We start from the raw sequence: 20,491 nt of genomic DNA, 5'->3' as shown, positions 1-20,491 counted from the left end.
TTCATTTGATTAGTTTAATTCATTTTTTTTAGGGTTATCCATTCAATTTTGAATAAATAATCAAATTTCATGCAATGCATTTGACCCTTTTACCCTTTTTAGGTAATCTAGTTAATTTTGAATAATTTATCAATTTCATCATATCCTCTTGATCCGCTTATTCCTTTTTAGGGTTTAAGTCTAAAATTTACCGAAAAAATTAGTCGAGACATTGCAATCCTTTCAAGAGTAAGCTCTCTTTCACATATCATGTGTTGTCCTCTTTTTTTTTAGGACGAATGTTTCTTCTCACTCTAAATTGGCCAAATTTTTCAAATCATTTTTCACCCAATCAGTTGATCGGATTCATCAGGTATGGTATGGTACCTACCCTAGAGGATTGCATTTTCATGCTAGGCCTACCATTGGCATAAAAGGGTTCCCCCATAGGACATGCATACCGATTTTATGGCCTTGCTTACTAACTCATGATATTTTTTCTTTTATTTTCCCCCTCCCCTGCATTCATAAAAAAATGTTTCAATAAGGCGAAAACATTTTTCTATATCTGATGATAATTTTGATCTAATAAAGTTTGAAAATTACAAGTATTACTTGATTCTTGGGCAGACCTTGCAATGAAAACATGAAAGATCCATCTGAAAGCTCTAGGCTAAAGTCTTATAATGATTTTTCAAAGGAAAATTCTGTTTATTTGATTTGTTAATACATTTTGTTCCAAAAGAAATGGAGCCAAAAAGTGTATATATGTGGAGCTTTTTAGAAGTTTTTCTCTTCTCATTTGTATTATAATTGAACGAGAATTTTTGTTTTAAACTTTTTCAGCAATAAAGCTTTGGACAATTATTGTTTTGTATATATATTCATGTACATTTCATTGTTTATTTTTGCCCATTGAAGATTTCATGATGAATTTTAAGAAATAAGACTAAATTGGGATTTTTTCAACCTCCAGACTGAAAATTCGCAAGCGTATGCTTTCTAAAATCCATGTGTACACTAGATTGGTGATCCGAGCTGCACAATAAGAGTGCTCAAAATTAAAAGAGGTCACTCAGAAGGCCCCATGAGATACCTTTCTCTTTCACTTAACCCCAAAATAAAATCAGTCACATTGATTGATAAATTGCAAATTGGGGCAACTTTTGCTTGAAAATATCCACTGTGTCTAATTATATTCAATTCACATCTAAGTGAAAGAAAAATGTGCATTATTCTTGTTTGTTTTGGAAATTTGGAATGATACTTCGAGCATTCGTTTCTCTACCTATACAGATTTTATCATTTGCTCTCCCATTTGAGCCTTTGAAAGAATAATTTTCGTTTCAAATAAGTGCCTTAATGATCGCTATCCTACATTGAAAAATTTTCGAATATCAAAAGGGAGTGGATTCTCAATGAGCATTTCTTTACTTTGATTGTCATGAGGTATAAGAATGATACTTTGGCCATCGTTTCTACAACCTAAACACTATTTATCCTTTGCATCCTCATTTGAGCTAAAATGGGTGGTTCTTTTCAAAGCACCTATGATCGCACCCCACATTGGGGAAGGAGATTGGAGAGTTTTTCAAAACTGAAGGAAAAACAAAAATGCTAAAACTAAAAAGGGAGAGAACCGCAATTTGGGAAAATTTGATTCTACCTGAGCTTCAATTTTGAGAGGAAGAAAGAAAAAAGGAAAAAGGACGAGTTTTGTCCGACGAATCACTTATGTTTCATAGATATGGATGAACAAGAGTCTTCCTCAATCAATTAATTCAGATACATGCAAGAAATTTCGCATTAATGAAAGTTTCCTTTCAGAGTTATTGTAAGGAACGGAACAAAAGTCAGGCCCTCTTCTTTTCCAATCAAACATTCTATCCCTAGTTATCCCTTTTGAACCTTCAGAATAAAATACTTCATTTGGCAACCCCTGAGAATCGCGAACCCCACACTGGGGCAAGTTTGAGTAGCAAAGGGAAAAGTTTCAAGAAGTGAAAAGTGATAATGCAACAAAATCAAAAGACAAAAGAAGAAAAGAGAGCCTCAGTTCAAAAATAAACTGGGGCAAATTTTGTGAAAAGTTCAAAAGAATGGCAGAAGGCCGAAAAATCAAAAGAAAAAAGAAAATGAAAGAGAAAAAGCCTCAATTGAGCATAAACTGAGGCCAGTTCTGATTTAACCCTAAAATGGGATTGGCGCAACAATGCGATCTCAGATTCTTCAAACCGCTTTTGAAATCCGCTTTCAAACCTTAACTTTTCTAATCACCCTACCTGACCCCATTACAAAAGCCAAAAGTCCTGACTTTTGTTCTTTGCAATATCTCTGTCAAGAAATTTTCTAATTGGCAAGTGATGCTCTTATACTGATGCCAAGAAAATTTTTGGATGTATTTCTGAATTGGTTAGCTATGAAGTTGACAAATCCGCCAGGGCACCTTTGAAAAGAAAAGGAAAAGAAAAATAAATGCAAAGAAAATGAAAAGATTTGATGGTAAAGTCCCTGGTGAATGATGAGAAAAATGCAAACAAAGTCTGAGATCTTCGAGTTCAAAATAGGGGCAAATTTGGAAAAATGCGATCTTCGGTGCAATGTCCTTGAAAGTCTTATTCTTTAACTATCATTTTCAAGCCGCATTACAAGCTCATAAAGTCCATCGTTGACTTATTCCTTCATGACAACCCAAAGTGAGAATTATGCTCATAAGAAATCCATCAATCACTCATGATCATAAGGGAATAACCAGTTTTCACATGTTTAGCTATCGTTTCTACCCATTTGTTGCAAGCTTAAAGCTTATATGTTGACTAAATTTCCTTAAGAAATAGGGGTGATAAACTATTTGCTTTCATTAAAATGTCATATTCAAGGGATTACATACAATTTTGGGCACAAGAATAAGACAAATCCTGACCTCTCATTTTCCTTAGCCACCTCAAAACCGGAAATAATGTCACTTGATTGGTCCTGAAAGATTAACCAACTGGAAATGGTGACCAATTACCCAAAACATCGGTGCTAAAGTGAGGAAAAATCTTTTGTAATTTGGCATTATTTTGAGAAATTCATCATGAAATTTTCTGTATGAGTTTAAGCAAGACATTCAATTTTCTTCACATTATATAGGAAACACAGTTTCTTACTTTGTTCAAATAAATGGAGAGGCATCCAAATCAATTTTTGCAATCAAATGGGCCCACACTGGGGCAAAATTTTTATCTGCAAGATTTCGCAAAATAAGCCCACACTGGGGCAAAATTTTTAATACACCTGGGAATTTCGTCAAAGAGTCAAGCAAGACTTTCAAATCAATCACACTGCTCTTTCCATGAGTAGTAGTTGCAATATTTTAAAATAAAGTGCATGTTGTATTTTGGTAAGCCCCCTGTGCAGGTATTCATAGCTGAAATCGACGAAAGAGCATCTGGTGATGTGGAGGGCCGATGCCGAGGAAGGAGAAGAAAGAAGGGAAAAGGGTCCTACACTGGGGCAAATTATTTTTGAAAAGATTCTCTCGAAAAATCAGAAAAAGTCAAAAATCAACAATCAAGTTCAAATTCTGGTTTCTTGGACGATCAAAATTAATTTCTTGTTTCTTGACAAATCAAATTCATATTCTTTTTGAAAATTTCTCAATGCAGGCTCGGGTGCTATCCCACTGACCGACCAATTGAAGGCAGGCTCGAGTGTTGATCCTACTGACCAAGTGAATGATCAAGTGAATGGCAGGCTCGGGTGCTATCCCACTGACCAAGTGAATGATCAAGTGAGTGCAGGCTCGGGTGCTATCCCACTGACCGACCCGTTATTAAGGCAGGCTCGGGTGTAATCCCACTGACCGATTATCAAAAGCAGGTTCGGGTGTAATCCCACTGACCAATTCATCACACTGGGGCAAATTTTTGGACAATTTTTCGAACAAGTCTTATACAGTCTCTTTATACATACCAGCATTTCTTTTATTCTGCCACTAGCCATTGGGTCAGTCCCACTAGTGAGCACTTCATTTGCATTGCCGCTAAACATGAGTCAGTTCCACTAGCGTGCATTTTATTTTCATCGCCACTGAACATGGGTTAGTCCCACCAGTGTGCATTTTGCTTTCATTGCCGCTAAACATGGGTCAGTCCCACTAGCGTGCATTTCATTTTCTTCGCCACTGAACATGGGTCAGTTCCACCAGTGAGCATTTTATTTTCTTTGCTTTCTTTGCCATTAAACATGGGTCAGTCCCACTAATGTGCATTACATTTTATCGTTAGACATGGGTCAGTCCCACTAACCCTTCATTTCACTTCACTTCATCCTTTTAAATTCTCATTCGGGTCAGTCCCGATTTAAATTCCTGTCGGGGTCAGTGCCCTTTTAAATTTCCTGTTCGGGCTAGTCCCATGATTCAAATTTTGTTCGGGTCAGTCCCATGATTTTACATTTTATTCGGGTCAGTCACATGATTTTAAATCTTATTCGGGTCAGTCCCATGATTTTAAATTTTATTCGGGTCAGTCCCATGATTTTTTAAATTTTATTCGGGTCAGTCCCATGATTTTAAATCTTATTCGGGTCAGTCCCATGATTTTAAATTTTATTCGGGTCAATCCCATGATTTTAAATTTTATTCGGGTCAGTCCCATATTTTAAATTTTGTTCGGGTCAGTCCCATGATTTTAAATTTTATTCGGGTCAGTCCCATGATTCCCATGATTTTAAATTTATTCGGTCAGTCCCATGATTTTAAATTTTATTCGGGTCAGTCTCATGATTTTTTAAATTTTATTCGGGTCAGTCCCATGATTTTAAATCTTATTCGGGTCTGTCCCATGATTTTAAATTTTATTCGGGTCAGTCCTATGATTTTTTAAATTTTATTCGGGTCAATCCCATGATTTTAAATCTTATTCGGGTCAATCCCATGATTTTAAATATTATTCGGGTCAGTCCCATGATTTTAAATTTTATTCGGGTCAGTCCCATGATTTTTAAATTTTGTTCGGGTCAGTCCCATGATTTTAAATTCTCATTCGGGTTAGTCCCATGGTTTAAAATTTTTGTACAGTCTTCATTGCAAAAGCGTCAGTCATTCGAGTCGTTCGCAGCCGAATAACACAGGTAAGTATTTGGTGTCTACTTTTTTGTCTCAAGTTTTTCCAAAACTCAGACAAAGAGGGGCAAACTGTAGACACCAAATTTTTAAGGTATTTTGTTTACTATTATTTTTATTTTTGATTAATTTCATTTACTTTTAGTCTTTTATTTTTAAGTCATTTTTATCATATAATTAAGCTTTAATCATTTAATCATTTAATTTTTTATTTTTGTTTGTTTCGATTCTAGGTTTTCATTTTATTTGATTTTTTGTTTTGATTCGTGTCTCTTGCCTTACTTTAATTGAATTAAGAGTTTTTTGCACTAAATTTTCAAAAAGAAAAAGGAAAAGAAAAAGTCAATCAAAGGGACAAGAACAAGACACCTAAGCCTGTTCTGGAGTTTGAAATCTTGGCCTTTCATCTTAGGTTTAGGTTTCTTTGGGGTGCCTTTAAAATGAAAACAGCCGCAAGAGAGAGCGGAGAGGAGGTTTTCGTCTGGGGGGAGCCAGAAACAAAAAAAAGAAAACAAAAGCAAGAGAGGAGCCGGCTGAAAAAAAGAAAAAGCCGAGAGAGGGCTGAGAGACAGAGGGCAAAGGGAGTAAGAATGGAACTATCAGGCAAGAAAAAGGGGGCTTTCCGACTGAAAAAAAAACAGAGCAAAGGAAAGGAGAAAAACAGAGGGGCGGCGGACAAGGAAGAAACAGGGGGGGCGGATTGAAGAGAGAGCTTAGGAGCAAGAAAATAGAGCAAGCGAAAGGAAAAATCTGGAAAATTAGGAAAGAGCTTCGGGACAAAAACGAAAGAGAGCAAGAGTGATAGAGGGAGAGGATGGAAAAAGCTAGAAAAACAAGAAACCAAACGAAGAAAAAGGACGGAGGGCTCTCGGCTGAAAGGAAAGTCTGTAAATTTGGGGGTTTCGGAGAGAAAAAACAGAGAATGAATTTTGGGTAAAAGATTAATTTGTTACGGCTGCCTTTCTACGCAATTTTTCGTGTGAATGGGATACGGATTATGGTGGAGGTTCTGAATCCCAGAACGTGAGAGATGTTTCGAGGAAAGAGATGGGTTTGGACCGGATGCTGCGACCGCAGGATACCATGGAAAAGGCTCTGGCAAATATTTTGGACAACTTACGAGAGAGGGAAGGATCGGAGGGGAACCAAAAGGGGAGACCGAGAGTTGAAAAATCTGGAGAAAAGGGAGGAAGAGCTTCGGTTGGCGGGAGAAGAGGTAAAGGGAAAGAGGGAGCTTCGTCAGGTGAGCTGGAAAAGAAAGAAAGCGAAGGTGGAAGGTGCAAGCTGAAAGGAAAACGGGAAGCAATTGCCGAACGGAAATCAATAGGAGCTGCCATCGCCGGAATTCGCCACTGCCACCCGTGAATTGCCACCGTGAGAGGCCATTGTAAGGTAACTTCTTCGTTTATATTTCAGTCTTCATTTTTGCATAAGCTCCGGAAGCTTTCGGAGCGTGTCTACCGTGGTTTGCTATGAGCATTTTGTTTCAATTTTATGCTAATTATTCATGTTTCTTTGAATACACATGCTTTGTATATTGATTGGCCTGAAATCTCCTATGTCGCTGACAAATCTTGGGCTGATTATAACACCGATGGAGTAGGAATCGAGGAAATTTTTTTTATGTTCATTTGCTGTTCGATGAAATGCTTGTTTCAAAATTCTAATTGGAAGGTGATTTGGCTGCCTTTGCAAGCGAGGAAAACAAATAGTCGGCAGGTTCCATGCTTATCAAAAGAATTGGTTTTTATGGAAAGAAAAAGGATCTTGACGGGCTTGTTTTGCATCTTTTTCTGTTTTTTTTTTAGTGTTCCTTTTGTATGAATTCCAATCAATGACATGAGATTGTATGAGGGGAGATTCATGTGAGTTTCATGTTTTGGGAGGTCTGAAGATAAGTTTCTTTCTTTCCATTTTGATGTTTTGCTTCTGCGAATAAAAATCAAATAGCAGTCTTTCTTGTTGGGTATGCATGCTTTCGGTGTTTGTTTGGGCTGAATTTCCTTGGATTTCTGATAATTTGGGGTTGATTATGACCCCAATTGAGCCGAGAATCAATGATGTTTTTATGCATTTTTAGTGTTTGATAAAATGTCTGATCTGCTTGGGGAAGACGATTGTTTGCTTAAAGTTTGACATTCCGGTCATTGCATTCCCCTTTTGCTTTGTAATTTAGCCCCAGAGTTCCAGAATTTCGTAATTCGACCCCAAAACATTCATAATTCATGCAGTTAAATCCCTACTTGGTTGCATTTAAACCCCAAGTGTTCCCTTTATTCTTGATTTGACTAAAAGGCTGAAAAGTTGGCCTTACTTCACTTTTTAAGATTTTAATCATTTTTGTTATGTTTTTTTTTTAAGTAGTCTTTTAGTTTGATTATTTCTTGTTTTTAGTTCATAATCGTGGCTTAATATTTTTTGTTGATTTGTTTATGTTGTTGGGTTTAGGATTATGGTTTAGATTGTGGGTAATAACATTTGTTTGGGTTTGTAAAAGTGGGTTTAATTTGGGTTTAGGAAGATAAAGTCCAACACTTTTTGTTGGGTTTTAGGAAGTGGGTCTTGGTTTATTTTTATGGATTTTAGCATGGGCTTGGAAGTGGAAGCCCACTCTTCTTCGTTAGGCTGGTTTGGGTAAAAAAGATAAGCGGGCTTGCTTGTGTTCTTAAGATTTTCGGTTGGGATAAGAAGGTTTTGGCCCAAACAGATAAATAAACTGGCCCAATGGCCTGATCCACTAAGAAACCTTTGCAGATCAGTCCCTATACTTTTATTTAATTTTACTATGGCCCTACAAACTTTTAATGCTTTCAATTGGGTCCCTAATTTAATTGCAAATAGGTCCCTAAACTTTATCTTTCTTTAATTTTGACCCCAAAACTTTGTTAATGTTTGCAATCAAGTCCTTTATTCTTCTGACTTCTTGAATGTGGGTTGTTTATATGATTTAATGGATTCAATTTCACGATTCAATTTCATTATTATTTGGTAATTAAAGCGATGCCTTGACCTTTTCTTTTATTTTGGAGGGTAAATGAGTATTTTCACTTCATTAAGGTATCAACTCAAGGGAGGTACACTCTATCCCTTATTTTTACTTTATTTGACCCTATGTGTACTTATGTGATTTATGTGTTTAATTGCATGCTGTTGAATGTTTTCATTTTATTTATTTATTTATTCGCTTTATTCGTCTTAATTTCGTATATTTATTTTAGTTCATTTTGATTATTGGAAAGGCATTTAAATGCCCAAATTGTAATAGTTAGGTTTATTTTATTTATTTTCATTTTTCCCCCGTTATATTGTAGTAGGCCCCCCTCTCAAATGTAATAGCTAGGGTTTTATTCGCTTTCTTTTTGCTTGTGTGATTTGCATGCTTACGTGCTATGTGTTACCGCTTTCTTAGGTTTTGGTATCTAGATATGCATGCTTATGTGTTATGTGAATTACGTGCTCACATGTCTACTTGCTTTAATTATGCATATTACTTATATATGTGTATGATGGATGCAAATGCACGTAACCGTGGCTAGTCCAATGCTAGTCATGGTTGTCCCCTCGAGCTCTTGCAAGTCCAATGCTTGTGAGAGAGCGTAGATATGGGCTAATCCAACGCTAAACCCTTAGGAGCCCTTCGCACGCTAGATCATGATTGCATGATAAAATCACTTCATCTCATGCATATTTTTCCCTTTCTAGGGTTTTTTATCATTTTGAATGATATTCCTTATATATGTATACCCCTTCTCCCATATTTTCCCTTATATGTATATTACTTGCCCCTTTTGTATGAAACATGACATTAGACTCGCATTTCATATAAGCATTAGAACTAGGTTAGTTCATTTGCTTGATTAGACTAGGGAGTAATCCCTCGAATATGGGATATGGACGAGTTTGGCTTTTCAAACCTTAGCACGCTCGTATTCCCTCTATTAAAGGGAAAATTGAGTCATGAACATTAGTCCCCCGTACCCGACATGATGCATTCCTTAAGACATGTATATTTCTATAATTATTTTATTTCCTCTTCTTAGGGTCTCATATTTTTTGCATTATTCGTGACCTCTCCAAGGAGTCATTATTGGGCATCACAACTAATGTGATTGGTACCATTCGAACTTTGAAGAGAAATTTTGCCCCCGATACCCCCTAGGTCTAGGGTTTGCATTCATATAGTACATCCAAATGTGATAAATTCTTTGGTTAAAACAAGAAAATCTTTGATTAAATCACGCAACTAGCCTTGGCTAGGTCGAAGGGGTGCCTTGGATTTCATCCCCGCCTTCTCCTTCGTCAAATGTGACTCCCAAACCTTTTTCGTTGGTTTACGTAGACTAGGAGTCGTTTAAAAGGGGTTTCTTTCTATCTTTTTCCTTTAAAAAATTCATTTTAGCTGACTTGGTACACCTTAACTCTATACCAAGTGGCAACTCCGATTTTTATTTAAAAACCCTTTTTAAACTATATTTTGGGTCAAATCGTCGCATTTTCAAGTCCCATTTAGACCCACTTTCTTTGTAAATCAAAAATCATAATTTTTCATCAAAAATTCACTTTTTAAACCATTTATTTATTTTATAAAAAATGGGCGCGCGACACTACGGTCATGTTACTTCTTGAGTTGACGGAGAGTCAACCCCAAATGGCATGAATCGGTCGAGACGTGGAAATAGCTCCTAAGAGCTCCTGTATCCTTCCATATGTATTTAATTCCTACTTGTGCACTCAAATAAAATTTCATGTGAACGTTACTTTCAAGTATATTATTTGATTGATTTGTGCTACTTGCTTGCTTGCTTGATTTTCTTGGCCTCACAGAGCGTTAGCTCAATCCTTTAAGTTTTGTTTTCCTTAACAGGACTTGGAGGTGGAAGTTAGTGATTCTAGACTAGCGACTTTTGGTTGAAACTAGTATACTTTTGTATGTTATTGGAGACCATTAAAGTGTAAATTTTGTTATACTTAGATATTTTGGATTGTATTTGTAAATGGTATACTTGGGAGTTTTGGGACTTGTATATTCAAAATATTTTTAAATTAAGTCGATGGTTGACTTGTGGTTCTTTATTAAACTTAAATGAGTGCGTGAGTCCTGACAAGAGTTGGGCAGGCGTCCTGCTGATGCCCTAGGATTCGCCCTAGGGAGAGGTGGGGACATCACATCATCGCTATTACTGTCTCTTTTTTGTTGACAACTTTACTATGTTGTCATTGAAGCTTTGTACCTTCTTTTCACTGCAATGGTGAATAGTCTTATTGATAATTATATGTCAACATTGAAATATCTTAAAAGTTTTACAACTTTGATGATATATTACTATTTATATTGGTTTGTTTCTAATGAAACTATTTGACTATCCTACAATTTTAAGCCTCTTGGTTTTCATGTAAATTTGACAATTCAACTATTTTAGTCAAATTAGTCATATTAATATGCTTGAATTAGAATGATTTATTAAAAAACTAAGAAATATGTAGTTACTTATCAATACCTAGAAATTGTCAGCCTGCAAGACCTTTTAAATTGAACGAGTTATTAAAGTAGATAAGCTCTTAACTCTTTAGTTACATTGCTTTAATTATGCATTTTTTTATTCCAAGGTAATAAATTAAGTGTGAAGTTTTATGTTTGACTAATAGTAAAAACATTATTTTTGGAAAAAAAAATTTCCCATCTAATTGATCTTTTTTCCAAAAAAAAATTTTAACAAAGAAAGGGTGGAATGTAAAAAGCAAGAAAGAAAAAAAAGGAGGATTAGAACTCAAGATGTCTAAATCCTAGTATCTCAACATTGGTCACTAAATTAAGGTTTCCTCGAATCTAGTTGACCCGTGGTTGAAACAATAAAATTATTTGACTGTCAAGTACTTTCTACTACATTACATATTGGATCACTCATTGTGATGAAATTAGTACTAGTCAAGTCATAGTATAAGATAATTAATGATATTAGGACTACTAATTACAATTATTTCTTGCAAAATGAATGTTGATTTGCTAAAAGTCAAAGCTAATACACATTTCTCTAACAAATTAGAACTACTAGTATAACTTCATGCAAATTTAACATATAACATGCATGATTCTTTAGTTTAAAACAGCTAAAACCATACTCTAGGATTAGGTGAAACTAACAAAATTTTCTCCTATCCAAATTAAATGCAATATTCCAGTTTTGCAATCTCAAGATACTGGTAGTAGCATTTGTATGAATGATTAGAAGTTGAATAAAAGTATTTTTTTTTTCACTTGTATGAATTTAAAAAAAATTTGCCAACACATGATTAAGATTTTTCTTTTTTATGTTAAAATTAAGGAATTATAATATATCAGTAAAATCTTGTACTTCAAATAAAACTGAAAAATAGTAAAAGAAATTCACAAAAAATTTTGGCTTAAGGAAGAAAATAGTGAAATCAAAATTTTGTTCAAACCAAAGGCGAAAAAAGTGGCAGATAGAGTGAAAATAATGAATTATAATATATGAGTAAAATTGAAAAAAGTACAAATTTCATAAATATATACTTACAAACAAAATTGAAAAATAGTACAAATTTCATTAAAAAAATATTGGAATTGGTGAAATAAAAAATTTGTTGAAACCCAAGGCCAAAAAAAGTGGCGTGATTAGAGCTGTTAAACGAACCGAGCTGTTCGGTAGCTCGGTTCGTTTCGGCTCGTTCGTGTTCGTGAAAGGCTCGTTCGAAATTTTAAACGAACCGAGTTCGAACGAATTTTTTTGTTCGATTAATAATCGAGCGAACACGAGCATGTTCGCGAGTTTTAACGAACGTTCGCTAACATGCTAAACGAACGTTCGCGAACACGAACATGTTTGCGAGTTTTAACGAACGTTCGCGAACATAGACATAATTATCATTTAACAAATTTTAGGGTTAATTTTATGGCTGGACTTTTATATTTGGAGGGCAAATTTCTTTGTTTTATTTGTTGTTTTTATGTTAATGTTAGTTATATAGTTAATGAATAATAGAATTTAGTCACTTAGTGCTTTAATTATTTTTTAGAATGATTAATAATTTGCATGGCATATTTAAGGTATAAAATAATTTGGATTCGAGCATTTCGAACATGTTCGCGAACGGCTCGTTTATGTTAAACGAGCCGAACTCGAACTCGAACTCGAACACGAATTTTACTTAACGAACCGAACACGAACACAGGTTTGGAGTTCGAAAATTAACGAACGAACACGAACGTTGTTCGAACTGCTTAACGAACAGAACTCAAACATGAGATACTCGGTTCGATTCGGTTCGTTTACAGCTCTAGGCGTGATAGAGTGAAAATATTTTTGGCTGAAAATGCCAAGAAAACACACACACACACACACACAAATGCCCAAGTGCCCGCTTTATCTCTTGCTGCCTTTATCACCTGACGTCTCTCACAAAACCACGCTGGGATTTATTGCCCCGTATTTTCTTCTCCCACTTTCTCATTTCTATCCTTCACTTCTATCTCTCACTCTCTGGCCTCTACGTGAAATCCATGATCTACCATGACTCTCCGGTGCGGGAGGGGAAGTGTTTTTACCAATTCTCCGTAGGACAGGTAGGTTCTTTCTCTCTCTTGTTTCTCCCTAATTTTCTTCCCAAATATTTTTGCCCTAATTTTCTTCCCAAGTATTTTTGCACTTGGGCCATTCTTTTATAGTTGCACTCTCTTTCACTTCTGAAATCAATTTCCATTCTTTGCGAATACCCCAGCCTTTACCCTCCTTTTCTAGTAGGCAAATGACTGTCCACCATGACAAACATTGCTTTTAGAGCTTCTAAAAAGTTCACTCAGAAAAATCCAGGAAGCAAAATCAAAGATACCACATAATCTGTCTTCAATTTAATTTCAGCTATTACTGAAGTTACAAACCAAATACCCCATTTTTAACTTTTCAGCTTTTAGATTAGAATCTCTGCCAGCATACTTGGCCTCACAGCCCTGACTAAAGCTGAAAAATCGAACCTGATGTTTAACATGGAAAATGATGGCACTGCCACTACCTGAGTGATGCTGTTCAATGAAGTAAATGAATTCTTCAGAATAATGAATTAGCCCTGTAATTAAATGAATTCTACCTACCTATTGTGATCTTGTCATATGATCTGAAACATGTAATGACTCTTTGTGCCGAGTCAGCTCTAAAAGCAGGAAAATAAGTGGTAATGGGTTAGAAGAATAAATATGCCCGCCTCGAAAACGGTCAAGGGACCCGGGAAACCTGCACTAGGAAACACGCCCTTCGCCCCCTTTGTTTTGGTCGGAGTACTCGAATGAAGCGAGATTATTATTGTTATTATTATTCTTATTTTTACCTTCCCTTCCCATACCCCTAAAATTTAGTGCTTGGAATTGAAATACATGCATCTTTTGGATAAATTTCAGCAACGGAAGACACGGAAATGGTGAATTTAGTTGAAATAGACCTACAAAACTCAAAGTCTCATGTTATGCCTTTTGTTGCTTCACTACAGCTAAGGTAGAATGAGGTTATTTTGACTGTTGAGGGCCTCCCACTGTTGCGGTATCGAGTGTTCTATGACTCAAATTTTTTGAAGGGTCAGTGGTTGGGTGGGTGAGCATTGGAAATGTGGCTTCGACAGTCAAAAAAGTCTGTGGCACGGTGGTATGCTCTGTATGTCTGTGAGGTGCTTGTCAAAAGTCTCAATGAGTATTTATCTTGTGTCTTGTGATGAAAATTCTGCGCAATTTTCTGGGCTCCTCCAATAATCAAAATATGTGGTGATTGTGAAAAGAGCCATGGCTTGGTGTGTGTTGTGGGCTGCAAAGTGGGACCCTTCTCCATTTGCAAGGCTAGTAACTCCTCTCTCTCGGAACGATTGATAGTGGATTGCTTTGTGACACAGTTTGCATGCTCTGTCAGTTTACTTTCTTTCAATTAGTTTTCATCGGGCTTGTCCGAGAATCATTTGGAAGTGATTTTAGCCAATGATGAAGTCCCCAAAGATCCCATTTCAGAAAATTTCAACCCCAAGAACTTCTATGGAATTAACAAATGTGGCGAAATTGATAGAAAGGAAGTGGAATCCAATTCCTCTGCCACATGGAACCATCCCTGAACCTAAAGGCCAAGACCTTGATTATGTGAACGTTGCTCATAGTCATCTTATACATTTTGATTGGTGTAAGCTTGATAAATTGGCCTCTGGTTTGACCCCATTTCGAGTTAAGCATTTATTGTTGAGAACGCAAAAGGATTACGTTCTTTCACTTGAATTTTTCAAGTGGGTTGAACTCAAGAACTCGAGCTCAATTACCCTTCAAACACATTCCATCATTCTGCATATTCTTACTAAAAATAGGAAATTTAAGTCGGCTGAGACAATCCTTAGGAGAGTCATTCAATTGAGTTTGGGTTCATTGGATCTTCCTTCTAAATTGTTTGAGGCCTTAGTGTATTCCTATCGAATTTGTGATTCTTCACCCCGTGTTTTTGATGCATTGTTCAAGACTTATGCACATCTGAAGAAGTTTAGGAATGCCACAGACACATTTAGTCTTATGAAGGAATACGGGTTCTTGCCTACAATTGAGTCTTGCAATGCATACTTGAGCTCGTTGATTAGTTTGAATAGGTCTGATATTGCATTATCATTTTACAAAGAAATGCAAAGGTCCCATATTTCCCCAAATGTTTATACTCTTAACATGGTGATTGGTGCTTTCACCAAATTGGGGAATACAGAAAAGGCAGTTAAGGTGTTTAAGGAGATGGAGAAGATGAATATTAGTCCAACTGTCGCATCGTATAATACATTGATTGCAGGATACTGTAGTCAGGGTCTTCTGAGCACTAGTCTGAAGCTCAAGAAGCTCATGGAGAAGAATGGGCTCTGTCCAAATGAGGTTACGTACAACACCCTCATGAATGCTTTTTGCAAGGCAGGGAAGTTGCACGAAGCTGGTAAGCTTTTCAAGGAAATGAAAACCATGGATGTTGCTCCTAATACTATATCCTACAATATATTGATTGACGGTTACAGCCAAGCGGAGAACAGTGAGATGGCTGGTCGTCTTTTTGAGGAGATGTCAGTAAATGGTATTAAGGCAGATATAATCACTTACAATGCATTGATTTTGGGACTATGTAAAGAGGGAAAGACAAGGAAAGCTGCATATCTGGTGAAAGAGCTGGATAGAGAAAAATTTGTTCCAAACTCTTCTACCTTCTCTGCTATTATAACTGGGCAATGTGTTAGAAAGAACTCTGAGCGTGCTCTTCAACTCTACAGAAGCATGATAAGGACTGGTTGTCATCCAAACAAAGTGACACTGGGGATGCTGATATCCACTTTCATTGAGAATGAGGATTATGATGGAGCTGCTATGGTTTTGAGGGAGATGCTTGAGAGATCCATTTCCCCTGATACAGGTACTTTATCAGAGCTTTGCAATGGACTTTGTAAAGATGGCAAAGAAGAAGTGGCAACCAGTTTGTGTAAAGGGTTAGAAGCTAGGCATCTCATGCCAGAAAGTTTTCAAAAGACTTGAATCTTTAGCTCTAGACCAAAATCTTTGGACGACAAACGTGAAGATGACAATTCAACCTCAAAAAATTGAAGCATAAGATGAATTGTGTTGTACTGTTTCTTGCTGAAAGAGCAAATGTCCTATCTGGCAGATATCCTGCTCTATTAGTTTGTCGACAAGGTCACGTGGTAGAGTGGTATACTTTGTGGGTCTCACCCTAAAGTGTTTCAAATTCATCATGCCGTTTGTAAGAGGAATTTTATCTATTTATCATCAGGACACGAGCGGATTCAGGTTTTGAGAGCTTTGAAGCAGTAGTGCAAGTGCTACAAGTCTGCTTTGGTTACTTGCAATATATGTTTTGAGCCCCTCTAACCGAATCGCTTTGTACAATTCTCATAACATCTTTTCATTCCTAACACCTGTAATTTACTTATTTGTTTTGTTAGCAAGTTAATTCTGCGTTCTTATCATGTTAATTGGATATTCATATTTCTCTCTTTTTAGAGAGTGATGGTTTTTTGAGTTGGTGAAGTATTGGTGGTGTAATTATTGGTAACTTTGGGATGGTGTATATGCGATTTACATTGACAAACAAATTATTCCAAATTTTCTGAGTTTTTGCTTTGTTATTTGTACATATTTGCACTTTTTTGAATTAAAGATATTACACCGATGCTCCATGTACACTAATTTTTTTGGTGTGTTATGAGAGGGTATTGCGTGTTCCATTTGCAACACGTAATCCACTAATAGCAGTCCTTAATTACCAAGTAATAATAGTGGCTCTTGCTTATGGATAGCACTTAGTGGTCTTTAGATTGATTTACTCCAAGAAATTTAGGATTTGAATGACATGGAAAATTTAGTTTAATAGTAAACAAAGCGGTGCAATCTTGAGGCTGAAAAGTCAACGGCAGCTTCCAAGTAGATGGGCCAATATACTACAACAAAACCTAAATTCTGTAGATGGGCTGGGCCAAGCAGCCTACTAGCATTTTCGGGAGTGGTGTCTGGTTGCCCAGCATCTCCAACAAGGGCGAAGTTGGAGATATAATGGTTTCTCCAACAACAGCATCTCCGTTCAGAGGTATAATGGTTTCTTATTAGTTTTTTTTCCCCTCCCTTTTCCTTTGAAAAATTGTCTAGAATTACTGGTGTAGATTCTTGAAGTTGGATTGGAATGAATTTTTGTGGGTTGCTTTTGTTTTAGTTATTTCTTACCTGAGCTGCTGAGTTTTGGGGGTTTTATGATTCTTGGAATCTGATTATTAATTTCACTGGCTTTTATCTATTGGGAACTTGAACTTGCAATTCTGACTATCTTTAAAGATTTTGGGTGGAGAGTTGCTTGACTTAGGCATTCAGTTTGTTCATTTGGAGCAGAGTTTGTTCTTTAGGATATGGACTATTGAGGAAGTTGTAATTGAATGTGTTTGTTACTGTTGTTGATGGATTATCATTTTGTCCTCCTAAGCTTCTTGTGGATTTCAATTGTTGGCATTTGCTGGTGTTCTAGTGTTGTATACTAGTTTGTTTAGAGCAATGTCCTTTAATGATTTTTACGAAGCTGCACAATGGACATGGGAGCTTGGACTGTTTCATTAAGCTTACATTCTTGTTTTTGTTGTAATCAGTGGTTATTGCTTGTAGTATGATCAGATGAACAAGATGTTGATTGTGACTATTTAAAGACACTAAGCAATTTTCTCTTGGTGGAAACTGACCCTTGGAGAGTGCTCTGTTTTTTTTGTCTGGAACCATAGTTGTCAAAAGAAGACATAGTTGTTAGAATCAATGTTGCAGACCTAACTGCGTAATGTTGGCAATAGCGGTGTTGGTGTTGCTGCAAGTTGTGTATTGATGTAAATTCCTAGGATAAAGGTTTCAGTTATGATTATTTTCTGATTCAAAAGTTGTGGGTATTGAGGTATTCTCCTTGGCTTGTTACTTAAGTTGATCATCTGCTTACATCAAAGACGAATTATTCGTTCTTCAATTTTGTGTCTTAAATGACTGCATGTTTTGTGGTATTCTGCTTGGCTTGTTACTTAAGTTGGTCCTTAAAGAAGATGATAATTAGTTTTCGTTACCTGATACCAAATATCAAGTTGTTTGATGACCTGGCTGCACATTTTGTGGCAAAACTTATTTTTGGATTCTAGTTTATACAGCATAAATAAAGGTTGATTTGGAGAGAAAATTGCACAGCTTCCTAAGTTTTGGGTTTTGGAGAGGATGGTGCAGCACTTGAAGAACTCAAGTTTTGTATACTTGGACCATGAAAGTCGCCTTCTAAATTTCTTGGATTAGTCTTTACATATCCAGAAATAAAGCTTTTTACAGTTGCATCTTTTTGGTGTCTAGTTAACAAAATTACTTTCCGAGAATATAGCAACTGGCAAAAGCAAAAGCTTGACGGGCTAAATTGCTTGTTATGTTATTTTGCATTTGGGAACTGACCTTTTTGTTTGATATGCTACTTGCTATTAAGTAATATAGAGTCCTCCTTATGCTTTTGACTTCTACAAGTTGGTTATAGATGTGTGCATCATTTAACATTTGACTGACTGAGTGGTCTAAGCTTTGGATTTGTGGACATTCTTTCTTGGGTCATGATTGTCAGTCAACTCTTCAGTATTCAGCTTTTGGTAGTTCAGGAATCATGCTTAACGCCCCTCTTAAGTGCCATTTCAATATAGTGGAAAATTATCTACTACATATGTATTATAGACTTTATGGTAAGACTTTGGAAATATCTTATCATGATTTGCAGATTGAAGATGGTTGTTGGCATGGTATTCTAATCCCTTGTACCTTGGAATAGTGCATCTTTTAGACAGTTGAATTGGCAGATGAATTTGGTTGAGATTCTTCTGCGTTATGTAACCATGCAACCATTTTATTTGTCAATTTAGTTAATATTTGCTAACATGTGCTGGCCGTAAATTGATAACTTAGCAATTAACTTCGGATAATTGTGTAATTAACTCTTTAATAAATTTCTTATTGCTTTTTTTTCCCCAATTTTAGGTTGAAATTCACTTGGGTATGAGTACTCCAATATATTCCAGTCTTCAGCCTTCTTGTACCCGCTGTTTTTCTGAACAACATGACTGTTGACGTCTCTTACTACTTGTTCCGTATGTTTTAATCATGAACATAACTCTGAGCTTGGTTTGAATGCTTGCCCATTGCAGGAATGCTGCCCAAACCAAAAATATGTGTTGGCAGATTATGAAGATAGAAGGTTATAGCGAAGAATTTCTGGACTTGGTATTCGATCATTTAGTGCAAAATGAGAAGCTGGGAAAAGCATTTCTGGCAAACGGTCAAAGACTTCGTTTGATTTTTCTCGAGAGGTTCAAGAAATATTGGGGTGTCGAATGAAGTACTTATTATGTGATGGCAGCGAGGATCGTTTATTGCCATGAATTTATTTGAGAGAGGAAGCAACAGAAACTGTGTTATAAGCAAGCATCACATTCTTGGAAAGTCTCTTCAGCTGCGTAGTGTTTTTTTTTTTGTCATTATCTTTTGTATTTATAGGAAAACCACTTGCCTTGTTTTGGAAGTACTAGGTTTCCAGAATTCAGCTTAAAGTAATATACCAATTCCTTTGCACCCGTTTTTGTTATAAAGTAGTGAGATTAACAGCCAAGTAGCCATTTTAAGATTGTTAAACTGCTTTACAGCTGTTTGTGGCAAAATTCCATTGCTCTTGAAGTGGTGCGATGGTCATCAGCCAGCAAGTTTAGAGATGATGATGGCAAAATTCCTTTGCAGTGCTGCAGTGTGTCTTTTGTTGGTACTTAGCCTGTGCACTGATCTGTTGGCGGTTTATGTCATTCTTAGCCTGTGCACTGAGCTGTCGGTGGTTTATGTCATTTTTCTTTAATAATCTGATATATGTTTCTTTTGGATAATATGACCCGCAGTTTCCATTTGGCTAAAACATTTGGTTGAAATATCTTTATTCATTGAAATTTTAAGCTACTTTCTGGTAGTTGTAGGAGTTCATTAGCACTGAGATTGTTAGCGTAAAAGAATAATTGTTGAATAACGAATCATTATACGATTCAAATTATGAGCTAATTCATTGAGATTATTTATGAGTTCAATTGATTTGCACTGAATTTTGTTTCCTTTTAAATTTTCTGAAGACCTAATGAAAATGAAATTTCAATCCAACGAATAAGCTAGTAAACTTTTTGTTGCACTAATAAATGCTGAATTTCTGGATAATTTCATCAATAGATGTATATGATATGTGGAATTGTGGCACATAATTCTTTTGATAGCAATAGGTGCCTAGTTGATTAGTTTTAAAATTTGTGCATTTCACGAAAGATGTTGCCTCTAGTGCAGAGGTTACCTAATTTTTTCTTGTGTCACTGATTTGAGACATCAAAGAAAATGTTGTGGTATCCAATTTGATAAAAGAGACTCTTCACCCCTTATGATTTTTTTTTTTTTTTAAAGGAAGATCAAAAACCAATTCATCAATGTCATTAATAATTTCATTTAAGAATTCACGGTGTAATTTAAATAAATATTTTATAAAAATGATAATATGATTATAATGGATAGAAATTAAAAATGACTTGTAATGAGATGAATGCTTTGAAAATAGGAAAATGTTTGCAATATATGGACAAACACTAGAAAAGGAAGTCAAAAAATATTTTCACTGGCAAACCAAAAACCGAAAATTTATGAAAAAAAGGAATTTGGAAAGTGTTTTCACTAAATAACCAAACACCGGAAAATTATGTATTTTCCGTCGAACCAAACGGACTCTTTATTAGGATCTTTTTCTTTTGTCAAATGTGGCAGTAACGAGGACTTGCGTGAGTCTTGAACTGTGAGGAAAACATTCTCTGTTT

At 36.0% G+C, this 20,491-nt stretch overlaps 1 protein-coding gene and 1 long non-coding RNA gene across 2 annotated transcripts; both read left to right on the top strand.

Moving 5' to 3' along the window:
* Positions 1–12,542: 12,542 nt before the first annotated feature.
* Positions 12,543–16,105, top strand: LOC113769869 (pentatricopeptide repeat-containing protein At4g26680, mitochondrial). The gene is made up of 2 exons (XM_027314180.1): positions 12,543–12,671; positions 13,500–16,105. The coding sequence occupies exon 2, from the start codon at positions 14,064–14,066 to the stop codon at positions 15,624–15,626; it is 1,563 nt and encodes a 520-aa protein (XP_027169981.1). The 5' UTR covers positions 12,543–12,671; positions 13,500–14,063; the 3' UTR covers positions 15,627–16,105.
* A 533-nt stretch (positions 16,106–16,638) lies between these two features.
* Positions 16,639–19,207, top strand: LOC113769870. Its single transcript, XR_003468339.1, has 2 exons — positions 16,639–16,695; positions 18,806–19,207. It is a non-coding gene; the product is annotated as an uncharacterized LOC113769870 (long non-coding RNA).
* The last annotated feature ends 1,284 nt before the right edge of the window (positions 19,208–20,491 follow it).

The sequence above is a fragment of the Coffea eugenioides genome, chromosome 5 (genome assembly GCF_003713205.1).
Source record: "Coffea eugenioides isolate CCC68of chromosome 5, Ceug_1.0, whole genome shotgun sequence".
Taxonomy (NCBI): Eukaryota; Viridiplantae; Streptophyta; class Magnoliopsida; order Gentianales; family Rubiaceae; genus Coffea; species Coffea eugenioides.
The sequence above is the reverse complement of the archived record's forward strand: the minus strand, read 5'-3'. Positions and strand labels throughout refer to the sequence as shown.

Excerpts from the sequence above, each read along its gene's own strand:
- LOC113769869 (XM_027314180.1), top strand. The coding sequence starts at position 14,064 with ATGATGAAGTCCCCAAAGATCCCATTTCAGAAAATTTCAACCCCAAGA.